The following is a 14,398-nucleotide window of genomic DNA, read 5'->3' as shown; positions in this document are numbered from 1 at the left end:
ATTTCTCGCTTAAAATGTTTTCAGAAACACGTTTTGGTGAACTATTTTAATACAATATGAGATCGTATTCTGAACAAGCCGCCATGACAGTCTTTGAATTTCCGGAGAAACCAGACCCACGTGATGAGTTCGTCCAATCAGCTGCCGGTTTTCATTTTTGGGCATCAATACAGATTAGGGCCTGCCTGCTGTTATGGACATGTATTATGTCTCGTCACTTTTTTTGACCTACTTGGGGAGACTGATCAGTCAAACTGCCTTTTCTGCCAAGGGTCGGTGTGTCTGTAGCTTTAGTCTACCCGCATCTCCCCGTCTCTTGCTGTGGTCAAGATTCCTCTACTCCTAGTCTCTGCCACACCCGCCTCTCCTACTCTGAGAAAGTGGATAAAACGGGGACCCTTGGAATGTTGTCTTGGTTTCTTCCATGCTTGCTCTATGCCAGGGGTTAACTGGGCCAGAATCTGGTTGTGTTGCCACTGGAATTTCCCATCTGCCAGGCTTGACCAGCATGAGGAGAGAACATGTTCAAGGTTAGCTGGTCTTCCACAGTGTGCAGCTGGGCGTCTCTGCCAACCCCAATGTGTGTAAATTTGATGGAGTCGGCAGAACAAAATACACTGAACATAGCAGGGACTTGATCCGGTGCCCCTTCCATGCTCCAGATGTCCTGCCAGGTCAGTGTTCTCTCTTGAACACTCTCCCACCTTGTCCAGCTGCCCAGTTTGTTCATGGCCACAGCCTTGACTTGTCTACTCTCCTCCTCTGTCTTGTGGACTTCCTTTTGCACCATGCTCCATCACTCCTTCAGATTGGCTTTTTTCCAGCTTGCCCTAGTGGTACATCCCAGCCCCAACCTGCCCTGGGCTACGGCCCCAACCATATTGGCGTGTTGCAGGCGGTCTTCCGCTTCCCTCAGTGTTCTGCTGGCTGACCACGTGTGCCCTGTCATGACCTCAATCTTTTGTCCCTGCTGTCACGCAGCATTGTGGCGTCCCGTGTTTTTCTTGCCTTGTACTCCTCAACTACAGATGTTACTGCCATTTGCAGCTTGCCACCTGAGCTGTAGAGTCTAATAGAGTGGAAGCACTTTGGAACACCCAGCCACCTCCTCAGGGTTTCAAGTTTATCTTCCGCTCTAGCCTTTCCACCGTGGAGATAGGAAAACTCAAACAAGCAATCTGGGGAGCACCCCATGGTGGTATCCCCAGGCCTTCTACTTGCCAGGCAGGCCGCTCTTGTCCAGCGCTTTCATCCAGGATTCTGCCTAAACGAGCATTTCCTTTACACTCTGCCTGTCATTGAGCATATGGCATACTATGACTTTTTGTGACATACTGTGATGATTTTTTTTGTACTGTAATTGAAATCGACCGCAAATGATAAAAATATCATGTCACGTTCAGGGGCCGCCATTTGCCCTCGGGCTGCACTGTAAGAAACTGTGGAAGAGAGAGGAGTGAGATTGCACATCGCAGTTAATAGTTAACAGGTTAAGCTCATTAAATTAGGTTAAGCTCATTAAATTATGATTACAAGTTTTCATGAAAGAAAAAATATTTTTATTTATAGAACAATATTATCTCCTAACTACAAAACTGTTTAGAGGAATACAGTTTTTCTGGATGTGAAATGAAGCTCATATGCACAAAAATAGACAATGTTACAGTGGACACTCTGTTCCATATCCAGGTCCAAATTCATTCACCCTCTTCAGTAGTGCTGCTTTCACTGCAGTGATCTTCTCATCCAGCTCTGTCAGACTGCAGGCCTGAAGGACAAAGTAAGAAAAAGCTGATCAACAAAAGGTTAACCTCCATTTACAAATTGTAGTGAAAGGAAACAAAACAACTAACTTGAGCAGGAGATGTCCTTGGTCGCTTGTGCAGGTGACTCTATTAAAAAAAAAAGAAAAAGGTAGACACACAAATTTTATTTAGCTTTTCTTGGATATTTTGACCGGTCACAATGTTTACATAATTACCTGATCGATGATTTTGCATAACCATTAGATTCCACAATCAGGGGAGTTTAAAGCAAATGTTACAAATGTGGCAACAAATTCAGTGTGTTTGCATCAGCAGGGTTGACGCAAATAAAGTGTCTACCTGAGCACATGGTTCCAAAGTCAGAAAATAGACATGGAAACAAAGAGCGGTTGGTCAGGTTCTCCTTTCGAAAGCAACTAATACAAAGTGATAACAGAGAGGTGCCAATAATGGCTCTCTTGATTTTTAGCAGAGTCTCCCCTCTGGGTGCAGCAGTGTGTTTGACAGCTCAGAGAATAGTTATGCTGGAGTTATCATTTGCATCCAGCTTTTCCAATTAGACAATTCACATAAAAATGTTTGGATGGAAAGCATTGTAAGAGTGGAATAGCTCAGTGCATAGTACGAGGTGTTGGCGATTAGCTCACAGAAGAAACTGTAAGTAGTAAATAACGTTTAATTGCCACTATTTTGCTAACGGACGCATCATTTTGATGAGCAGCCATTGAAATAACAGCGTCGCTGTGTGGCCGACGATTAAATCGTTAAATCGCAATTATTTGTAGGACAATTAATCGTCAACAAAAATATCATGATCGTGACCGCCCTACATGAGAAGAGATAAGAGGGCTAACATCTGACAAATAGAGCTGGGCAATATATCAATATCGTGATATGAAACTAGATATCGTCTTAGATTTTGGATATCGTAATATGGCATAAGTGTTGTCTTCTCCTGGTTTTAAAGGCTGCATTACAGTAACGTTATGTCATTTTCTGACCTTACCAGACTGTAACGGTTATATTATTTGCCTTTACCCACTTAGTCATTATATCCACATTACTGGTGATTATTTATCAAAAATATCAGTGTAAATATTTTGTGAAAGCACCAATAGTCAACACTACAATATCATTGTGGTATCGATAGAGGTATTTGGTCAAAAATATATTTGATTTTCTCCATATTGCCCAGCCCTACTGACAAATGTCCTCTGTCACACTTGAACAGGGTATGGCATGCATCTAAGGCTGCTCTGAGAAATGTGTTTTTACTCCATCTGTAAAACCTTGTGAAATTGCTTATTTTTAAGTTGAGGCATAATTTGTTAAGGAGCCTCCTTTACTGTTCAGTGTTAAACTGTTTCTGAAATCGTGGGCCAACTGTTTACAGCTCTTCAGCAAACACCAAACTACAGTATTTTCAGAAATTGCCAAAAAAAAAAAAAAAAAGTGGTACTCGGAATATAAAAGGACCGATCACTTTATTCAAAGACACTCGACATCTCTTGCTCTGCTCACACAAACATGAAGTGAGTCAAAAGCAGATGGAGAGCAGCATACTTGCAGAAGTAGCAAGCTGTGCTGAGAGTTACCAGTGTGAAGAGACATGCAGCCACTTAAGCACACTCACTCACATATCTAAACACATGCTGGACAGACTCCTTCCAGATGGGAAATTACAGTCTGTCAGGTTGAATATGAAGTCCAATAAATAAAGTACTGCCATATTTTGAGTCTGTGCTTTTCTAAAAAGCATGTAGTTAAAGAAAAGTAATTTAATTGAGTGAGCTGTCTATACTGACCTAAATGTTAAAGTAAATCTAACCACACGTGTTGCATTTCTGATTTAAATCAGCTCAAGTGTAACTTGAGGGGGGAAACATGTTTAAGTATAAGTGCATATAAGGGGAAACTACATTAGCATCACCCAAAGACTCCTTACTAAGTGGATTTAATTTTGAAATGATTTGCCATTCAGCGAACTAATATTCTACTTGCCAATTTAGGTATCATACACATTAAATGAGCTGACTGTGTGTGAAATGAACAAACAAAAATTATATCTTTAGAGCTCTGATTAGTGATGACTTCATGAGCTTCTTTAATGATAAAATTACAACAATTAGAGATAAAATTCATCACCTTTTGCCCTCAACTTCTGATGGTTCACCTTTCAACGCAGGACCGCTAGAAAGAACAACTAGTCCCGACATATACTTAGACTGCTTTTATCCTATAGACCTTCAACAATTAATGTTAAAGATATCCTCAGCTAAGCCATCTACCTGTCTCTTAGACCCCATCCCAACGAGATTACTCAAAAGAAGTTACCCGTGGTAAACACTTCATTACTGGATATGATCAATATGTCTTTATTAACAGGTTATGTACCGCAGTCATTTAAAGTAGCTGTGATAAAACCTCTTCTGAAAAAACCCACCCTCGATCCTGATGTCTTAGCAAACTATAGACCTATATCTAACCTTCCCTTTCTCTCCAAGATCCTTGAGAAGGTGGTTGCTAATCAGTTATGTGATTTTCTACATAGCAATAGTTTATTTGATGACTTTCAATCAGGATTTAGAAAGCATCATAGCACAGAGACGGCACTGGTGAAAATTACTAACGACCTTTTAACTGCTGCAGACAAAGGACTTGTCTCCATACTTGTTTTACTAGATCTTAGTGCTGCATTTGACACTATTGACCATTCAATCCTGTTACAGAGATTGGAACACTTGGTTGGCATTACAGGAGTTGCTCTGGGCTGGTTTAAGTCCTATTTCTCTGATCGATCTCAATTTGTAAATGTTAATGATAAATCCTCCAAGTACGCTAAAGTTAGCCATGGGGTTCCTCAAGGCTCAGTGCTTGGACCAATTCTATTCTCCTTATATATGCTTCCTCTAGGCAATATTATTAGGAAACACTCAATTAACTTTCACTGTTATGCGGATGACACCCAATTATACTTGTCAATCAAACCAGACGAAACCAGTCAGCTAGCTAAATTTCAAGCGTGCATTAAAGATATTTGTGTGTATCCAGTCCCAGAAATGCTTCTTACTAATCCTAGCTTCTGGGGAGTTTACTCCCCGGAGTCCTTATGTTTTTTTCCCCCAGCGTATTTCCTTGGAGAACGTTGGCACCAAGATCCTGGTTCCAGCTGTCGCCGTGGTCCTGCTGCACTCCCTGCCGAGCTCAGCGGTGCCCTGCAATGTCATGCTGCTTCCTGCTGAACCCTGCTGCTTCCTGCTGAACCCTGCAGCTTCCTGCTGAACCCTGCAGCTCCCTGCTACATCCAGTCACTGTTCCACTATTAATGTGACTATTATCGCCACTGTTCATCACACCCCCAACCGGCCCGTCAGACACCGCCTACCAAGAGCCTGGGTCTGTCCGAGGTTTCTTCCCAAGAGGGAGTTTTTCCTCGCCACTGTCGCACTGCTTGCTCTTGAGGGAATTACTGTAATTGTTGGGGCTTTGTAAATTATAGAGTGTGGTCTAGACCTACTCTATCTGTAAAGTGTCTCGAGATAACTCGTTATGATTTGATACTATAAATAAAATTGAATTAGAGCATCTCGCCAATACAGTGTGAATCACTGTATGAAATACGGCAGAATTCTTTGATTCTTTCAATTAAAAGGTGCACTAGAGTTCCTGCATTGTTTCAGAGCGATTTCATTTTTGTCTCAAATCATAGGCACATCTCCTTGATCTGCTAGCTGCCTGCCCCCTGAATACACTGTGAAAAAGCCTGGTCTTGGGAGACAACACAGGGGTCGTAAACATCAAACTAACACTAGAGGCACAGCCTGTGCACCTAAATACAACAAACCACTCCAGCCAATCACTGACAAGATGGTTGGGGGAGGGGGTGGGGGTTAGTGACAGTTATGGAAACATGGGGGAGGGGCAAGCTTGCACTGTTTTTGTTTGGAATTAACTTGGAACATCAACAGAAGTGACCATGCAGGAATTCATAGTGCACCTATAAAGTATCCCCCCAAAAAGGACAGACTTGAAAAAAAAATTGTGTTTTCATACTACATACGCGTTTTTCCTGTACTTCTACATATAAATAATATAACTGTTTCTGTAGACATGGTTTTCAACTCCTCCAGTTTTTTCTGTGCACAAGCACGTAGATAAAATGCAGTTTTGTGAGTAACACTGAGTGTAAACATGAACGGTTTGTTTTCAAGAAAACTTCTTAGGGCACCTTCACATTCACACTGACTAAAACTGATAAGAAGAAGAGGTGGAAATCATACAGTAACTGTCAACATTATAGTATCATATGTTGCTTCTGATAACGACCGTATGACAGTACAGGCAGTTCTGCAATAGACACTATATCAAAGACAAGAATTTGTCAAATCCCTATAACTAACTGACTGAGAAAAATACCTCTAAAATTGTAATAGGCATGAATCAACTATCTAGTCACTACATGATGAAGTTGTTTAATCTAACCAACCTTTATAGACAACTGAAAATAAAAAAGTTTGGAACACATTGTAGAGTCTTTGTAACACACACCAACATGTTCATTGAATGTGTGTGCCATCATTTAAATGTAAGAGGTCCATAAACTGTTAAAAATCGGCCTGCCAAAATAATCAGATTTGAAATGCCTGTAGCAAAGAAATAGTATACATGGACTTTTAGTAACTTGATTATATATGTGCATATTTAACAGAAGACTAGTACAAAAAAAAAGACCTGTGTATGAACATTGACTAACAATTATTAAGTGCCTTTCATTATCTTTTTCAAAGCCACAAGACTCACCGCGGACTGAAAGTACTCCGGTGAGAGTCCCTCCAACTCCAGTATACGATCCTCCAGCTTCTTTAGTCTCTGGTAGACACTCAATGGAACTGGGCCCGCTAAGGAATAAAACACTCGTTGAAAAAGTCTGAATGCTGATCATTTTACATGACAAAAGAATGAGATTATGAGTAAGACCTGTGTATAAGAGAATCAGGGTTTTAATAAAAGGAGGCTTAGTTAAAAATGTTTGTATCATGTAAAAACTAAATTATTTTTAAACACTGACTTATGTTATTCACCAAAAGTGAACTATTTCAGATGAATTATACTTTACATACAGACTGCAATGCATTCATAATCACATTTAAATGTGTTACATTTCCTTTACATTCTAATGGTTAATTACTTTCATTCAAAACGTTGGGACTTTTTCTGAATAAAAAAGGCAAATATTTCCATTTAGTTGAAAATTAACACCTGTTAAAGAGTTTAATTTTTGAGCAGAACTTTGTAAAAGTATATCTAATGACCCTTTCAGACAGACACGTAAAACATAACATACAGTGAGACACATTGTGCCTTTGTCCTTCTCTGACCTGTTGGCAGTTTTAGGTGAGTCTCGATATTGTGAAGTCGTTCTTCTATGGCTGCATTTCCGCAGTCTCTTGCCATTGGCCCCCTCTGTTGATCCCCTGCTTCTCCTTGGCCTCCCCCACCACGAGTCTGGGGCCCGTAAATGTTTACCACCCGTGTAACTAGCCAGTCAAGGAAAACAAACAGAAGCCATAATATTAACCAAAGCACATTTAATAGTATGGTCTAAGGCCATGTACAAAGCATGCAGATTTATAGAGAGATCCTACAAAATGTGTTATTTAGTTTAGATGAATCTGTTGGTGCTTAAAATTGTTCAGCACTTGGTTATGATTTCTGACAGCAAGATTACTCAAAAACTGATTTTTGTCATAAAACATGTTATGTACTGCAGTGTGACATCTGAATTTAACTAAAATTATAATTAAACATTTCTTGTCGTGTCATGTAATTTTTTTTAAACAAGATTTATAAAGCTTATGGACCTATGACTTTTTCAAAATTATGTGTGCAATTTAAAAAATGATGGTTACAGTTCGTAAAAGTGAAGCTGTTAAGAAATGTCACATTGACATTCATAGAAAATGATTTATTTTCTTACCTTTCACGTGGCTTTTAAAACCTGGATAAGGAGTGAAAACTGCATCTGTTCTGGCACAGCTGTTTTCTACAGAGGAGAAAATTTGATAAAAATGTATTCATAAAGTAATTAGAAACATTTTATTTATTTATATATACAGTGGGGGAAATAAGTATTTGACCCCTTGCTGATTTTGCAGGTTTGCCCACTTACAAAGAATGCAAAAATCTACAATTGTAATCATATGTACATTCTAACAGTGAAAGACAGAATCCCAAAGAAAATTCCAGAAAATCTCATCATATGAATTTATTAAAATTGATAACCATCTGATGAGGAAAAACAAGTATTTGACCCCCTGGACAAACAGCAAGTATTCTGGCTCCTACAAGCCAGTTAGTCTTTCTTTAAGACACAGCCCCAATCCAAACCAATTGTCTACATCAAATATACCTGCCTCACCTCGTTACCTGTATAAAAGACACCTGTCAACACCCAAACAACCAGCATCCAAGATCACCACCATGGGCAAGACCAAAGAGCTTTCTCGGACATCAGGGACAAGATTGTTGATCTGCACAAGGCTGGGATGGGCTACAAGAGAATCGGAAAGCAACTTGGAGAGAAAAGATCAACTGTCGGTGCAGTTATCAGGAAATGGAAGAAGCACCACACCACCGCCAACCTCCCTCGGTCTGGGCCTCCACACAAGATCTTGCCTCGTGGGGTGTCCCTGATCATGCGACGGTGAGGAATCATCCCAAAACCACAAGGGGAACTGATGAATCAACTGAAGGCAGCTGGGACCACAGTTACAAAAAGAAACGGTTGGTAACACACTACGCCGTCATGGATTGAAATCCTGCAGCGCACGCAAGGTCCCCCTGCTCAAGAAGAAACATGTACAGGCCCGCATGAAGTTCGCCATTCACCACCTGGACGACTCAGAAGAGGCCTGGAAGAAGGTGATGTGGTCAGATGAGACCAAAATAGAACTTTTTGGCCTCAACTCAACTCGTCGTGTTTGGAGGGCAAAGAACACCGAGTACAACCCAAAGAACACCATCCCCACCGTCAAGCATGGTGGTGGCAACATCATGCTTTGGGGTGCTTTTCAGCCAAGGGACGGGACAACTCCATCGTATTGAGGGGAGGATGGACGGGGCCATGTATCGTGGAATTCTGGACCGACATCTCCTTCCCTCAGTGAGAGAGCTGAAGATGGGTCGAGGATGGGTGTTTCAGCACGACAACGACCCTAAGCACACCGCCAAAGCAACAAAAGAGTGGCTGAAGAAGAAGCACATCAAGGTTCTGGAGTGGCCTAGCCAGTCTCCAGACCTGAATCGATTGAAAATCTTTGGAGGGAGCTTAAAATTGAGTTGCCAGGCGACAACCTCGGAACCTGAATGATTTGGAGGCTGTCTGCAGGGAGGAGGGCCAACATCCCCTGCCGAAATGTGCCCAAACCTTGTCACCAACTATAAAAACCGTTTGACATCTGTGCTGGCCAATAATGGCTTTTCTACAAAATATTAACATGCTGTTTGTCCAGGGGGTCAAATACTTGTTTTTCCTCATCAGATGGTTATCAATTTTAATAAATTCATATGATGTGATTTTCTGGAATTTTCTTTGGGATTCTGTCTTTCACTGTTAGAATGTACATATGATTAAAATTGTAGATTTTTGCATTCTTTGTAAGTGGGCAAACCTGCAAAATCAGCAAGGGGTCAAATACTTATTTCCCCCACTGTATATACACAGTATATACAGTATATACACATACATATACATATATATATATACACATACATACATACATATATATATATATATATATATATATATATATATATATACATACATACATACATACATATATATATATATATATATATATATATATATATATATATATATATATATATATATATATATATATATATATATATATATATATATATATATATATATATATATATATATATATATATATACATATATATATATATATATATATATATATATATATATACATATATATATATATATATATATATACATACATATATACATATATATATATATATACATATATATATATATATATATATATATATACATACATATATATATATATATATATATATATATATATATATATATATATATATATATATATATATATACATATACACATACACATACATACATACATACATACACACACACCCTGATTTGTATAACTAGTGTCTCACACAGGCTTTGCAATTTAAAAAATGCCCTCTATCATGTTTTTCTGGACTAAGCTGGTTGTGTTTTGAGGCAGAGTGTGTTAGCTACTTCAGCCCCACTCTTGGAGCAGTTCAGCCTGACCTCTCGCCTGTGGAAATCAGCTCTCTCCCAAACATTGGCAATCTGTGTGCAGGCTCCCTCTCCACCCTGCCCCCCAAACTCTTTCCCATTCTCACCCTGATTGCAGTCGATCACGTTGCAAAACTCCCGTACATTGTTTTCATTGATCTCCATCTGCTTGCGTTCCATAAATGCAGATATTCTTCGCTCAATCTAGGGTTACAATGGAGAGACAAGACAGATAAGATACGATGGATTGATGAGCTATTGATAGGTGTCAAGAATGCAATGCATGCTTTGTCTAAAGATCTGGAGCAAACAGTAGTTTACATTACATGGAATGAGAAATGTAGCAGGAAATTATTCCAGGTAACCAAAAAAGATGAATTGCTTGCCATCATCACATGATGGAATATGAATACTGTTTGCTTGGCTACCAAAATAAATGCACAACAGAATGGGGCCTCTTGTCCTTCATCCACATGCAATCTCAGAGTAATGAGCATCCACTTCATAATCCATCAAGGACCTGGCCCTCTCTCAAAGCCCTACAGCAATGTGGTCTGTTTTACCCAACCATAGCACTAAAGGACCCCTTATTCTCTGCTGTGCTGAACTCGGCTTATCAGATCTCTATCAAACATTTGCTTCACTGCGGCACGTCACGTGCAAATCCTTGGAAGCAATTACGTATGATTATTCATTTGCTTGCCAGAAAAAAAAATGAGGGCTCTAAAAACAGCCAGAACAGCTGACAAATCTGCTGACAGAGAGAGACCAACCTCTGACTTCCTGGCTCTGATCTGAACCATGACGTCATTGGCCGCCGTCTTACTTTCTGCTGCCTCTGGGCTGGGAGGATAGTGCTCAGAAAGTGCAGTTGTCTGCTCTCTGACTGGCGATGAGGGGACAGCATCGTCTGATGCGTTGTCTTTTGTAGATGATGTAGCACCATGAGCATCTACCAGTGTCTTTAAGTTTTCTGAAACAACCTATATAAACAGTTGGGACAGAAAGAATATTGCATCAAAGCACAAATAATATTTTTTAATTAAAAACCCTTACTAACAAGCATAAAAAAAAAAAAAAACATTTTATATTTTACCATCTCAAATAATGATCATCAATTCAAAAGTATTTCAGCAAACCCTTTTAGCATTAACATAACATAATGCAATTTCAAAAATATGTAGCCACATCACCTGTAATTTAGTGATATGCTCCTGCAAACAGCTGTACACATGAGCATCTGGAGATGACGGAAGACCCACAGCATCGATGTTGACTGCTATTCTTAGAGCAGCATCACCTAATTTGAGCTTGATTAAAAAAACAAAAAACAAACACAAAGTGAGGCCACATTGCCCAGATTCTGTGTTTAACGTAATTGTAAGTTACTTAGTTGATTAGTCGATGAGCTGAAAATAAATCAGCCGCTATTTTGATAATCCATTAGGGTTTAATCATTTAGTCACTTTTTAAGGAGAAAAGCCAATTATTTGCTGGTATCAGCTTCTTCAATGTGCGTTATGTTCTGCTTTTCTCGGTTTTATATAATTTTAAACTGAATGTGTTTGGGTTGTGGATTGGACGTGTTATCGACATTTCTTTTTCTTCTTACATTTCAGATACAAATATTTTATCAGGAAAGAAATCTTTACTTCGAGCCATTATTGTAAAAACAGCAGTGCAAAGCCACTCTGATGATTCTACGAATACTAAAGATATAGTTCAGGAGTAGGTGCAAGGATTTTTATACATGTAGAACTGCAGTGTAAACAGCTGACACAATGTTGTTGTTTAATATTTTGTGTACTTGTTACTGTTTCAACGTTACAAGAGACAGGACGGGGTAGAGATCACATATATGGACCATATTAACATTAATGATATGGTGCGTATGTTAAATACAAGAGCTAGTGAAAGAGCTGTGTACGGGGTTAATAACAATAAAGTTTAACGTGAAGTGAAATGAATAGATTTTGTTTATGAGGCCAAGTGGCTGGTTTAGCCACGTCTGAACATGTTGATAGCAATGAGCTGGTTAACATGAAAATCTAATTATTTAGCAAAAAGCCTAGCACGGTTACTTGTTGCAACATGCTTGGTCTAAAATACCGCTTGCATCTAAGCAATCCTGCTAACGATAAACCGGGATGCTAAAAACATTAGCAGGTTAACGTTACTTAGCTAACGTTAGCTAACAACACGGACGAAAAGAAACGTAACTCGGAACTACATGGGGCACAAACAACGTCAACCAACCTCTTTCCCGAAGTCGGACAAATGCTTCAGTAATGCAGACATGCAGTCCCTGTAGCTGGACATTTTGCTGGATTCATTAGGAGGAGCTTGATTTCCACTCAGCTTCATTGTCTCCGCCATTGCAGTCCAACGGCTGCACAATACAGCCTACTGATTAGTTCAAATGGGATCACGTGTGCGCAGGAGATGAGAGCGAGGCTGCATTGGCGTGCATTTAAATGTTGATGTGTGGGTAGTTGTTCAGAAGAGACTAGAATAGAGTATAACCAAAGAGATCATTATACTTATACTAATTATTATAACCTCCTTTGTAATACTCTACACGTATAGCTCTCTGTAATCACACAGACATGTTTTTAATTTGATAATACTTGTATTGACTTAATTTGGCTCTATTCAGTGTAGGTCTCAATCTATTAATCTTTCTATATTAATTTCTTTGTTTCTATATTTCGCTTTTTCAGCAGCTATATACCAAGCAAGTTTACACTTGCAAGGACTTTGCCTTGGTGTAGTAGGTGCATACAGTAAACAATAAACATATTAAAAAGGGAATAAACAATAAAGTAAAGTACTGCTATAGTCAAGAACACAAATGGAGAATAACTATAATACAATATAAGACACTATAACAAATATGGGCAAAATAACTGTTTTAGAAAGGGAAAGAAGGAGGCCTGTATGTGGGTTGTGCAGGATGTATAAAAATATTGATCAGGGGATGTGCAAAAGTCTACAGTATAAAAATATGTGTTAGGATATGTGTTAATGAAACGTGTAGGGACTGTGGATGATACATTGTTAATAGGAATACTCGTTTTGTAATATCTTCAAATTATTTGCGTGCCTGCAAACCAAATTTCCTTCAGGATAATATTCAAGTTGAAGAAGTTGAGTTAAAATACTTCACAGTCCAAGTCCTGTAATAATACATTTTTAAAGTACAGACATATTAACAGCAAAATGAACTTAAGCATCAAACATAAAAGTAGCCTATATGCATAAGTGTTACAGTATGACGTAGATTAAATAATTATTGGTAATGTATTAACATGTAAGCAGCGTTTCAGTGTTGCAGCTGGTCGAGTTGGTGGTATGCCCAACAACTTTATATAGGCTACTGTTAGGTAGTTTAATTAATAACAAATAATCATTTTATTAACGGATCATACGTTTTGTGTGTCTCTTTAGCTAAAAAGTGTAGTATAGTACATCACGAACAAATAGAGATTCAAAGGTTTGCCTTATAAGTAAGCTCAAAATCATTAATATTTTAATAGTATAATACTAATTATATATATTTTAATAATTTCATGTTTATCACTTTTTTTCTCTAATGTTTTTCCTTTGTTGTCATGTCTTTTATTTTCAAATCTGGATTGCCTCTGAATTTGTTTATATGTTCATAATTTCATTTAGTCACTGTTTTTAAGTTTGCTTTTATTACATTTAAATGCAAATAAAGCACTTGGAAACTGCCCCGCATATTAATTGAGCTACATCAATAAATTTGCCTCGCTTTGCCTTATAGCTGTAAAATAAACTGAGGATGTTGCAGGTAATGTTGATATTATTAGGAGAGGCTTCAGCAGAATAAAATCACTTTGTTTCAATAAAAGGCGCACTGGTATATGGCTCATACTTTAGATCAGTACACACTAAAGCCTTTCAGTAATTTGGTAAAATACAAAATAAATGATGCTCAAATAAGAAAATGATCTTCTGGCTGTACATAATTACAAATGTTTCTACTTTACCTGCATACTAAGCCTGGAACACAACTTAAATAAAGTACATTGTATTGTTGCTCATGATTTTTCTCTCTAAATGATATCTGCGGTCAAACAAACAATTTGACATGGCTACGTGCAGATTGACTCAAATGTGAGATTTGAAGCCACATTTAACTTTATTCTCCATCACTTCCTTTTCAAACAGGAGAAAGAATGGTCACTCAATTATAAGAACATTGTCCGTCAGACCGCGGCGGACTGTGCAGCAGGGCATTGGGATGGGAACCTGGCCACAATGCCGTATTTTTCTGAGTTGAGTG

General features: G+C 38.6%; 1 protein-coding gene across 1 annotated transcript; it reads right to left on the bottom strand.

Moving 5' to 3' along the window:
• Positions 1 to 1,560: 1,560 nt before the first annotated feature.
• Positions 1,561 to 12,530, bottom strand: mbip (MAP3K12 binding inhibitory protein 1). The gene is made up of 9 exons (XM_028566577.1): positions 12,346 to 12,530; positions 11,283 to 11,399; positions 10,863 to 11,072; positions 10,197 to 10,293; positions 7,744 to 7,809; positions 7,145 to 7,303; positions 6,567 to 6,664; positions 1,854 to 1,892; positions 1,561 to 1,768 (listed from the first exon to the last, which is right to left on the bottom strand). Exons 1-9 carry the CDS (start codon positions 12,463 to 12,465, stop codon positions 1,661 to 1,663), a joined length of 1,014 nt encoding a protein of 337 aa, XP_028422378.1. The 5' UTR covers positions 12,466 to 12,530; the 3' UTR covers positions 1,561 to 1,660.
• Positions 12,531 to 14,398: the final 1,868 nt, after the last annotated feature.

The sequence above is a fragment of the Perca flavescens genome, chromosome 20 (genome assembly GCF_004354835.1).
Source record: "Perca flavescens isolate YP-PL-M2 chromosome 20, PFLA_1.0, whole genome shotgun sequence".
Taxonomy (NCBI): domain Eukaryota; kingdom Metazoa; phylum Chordata; class Actinopteri; order Perciformes; family Percidae; genus Perca; species Perca flavescens.
Note: the sequence above shows the minus strand (reverse complement) of the source record. Positions and strands in the feature narration are given on the sequence as shown.

What these genes read in the sequence shown, in the direction of transcription:
- mbip (XM_028566577.1), bottom strand. Translation starts at nt 12,465, where the DNA reads ATGGCGGAGACAATGAAGCTGAGTGGAAATCAAGCTCCTCCTAATGAA. An exon ending in AGCATATCACTAAATTACAG is followed by an intron (nt 11,073 to 11,282) that starts GTGATGTGGCTA and finishes CTGTTTATATAG; the next exon opens with GTTGTTTCAGAAAACTTAAA. An exon ending in TTTTAAAAGCCACGTGAAAG is followed by an intron (nt 7,304 to 7,743) that starts GTAAGAAAATAA and finishes TTGACTGGCTAG; the next exon opens with TTACACGGGTGGTAAACATT.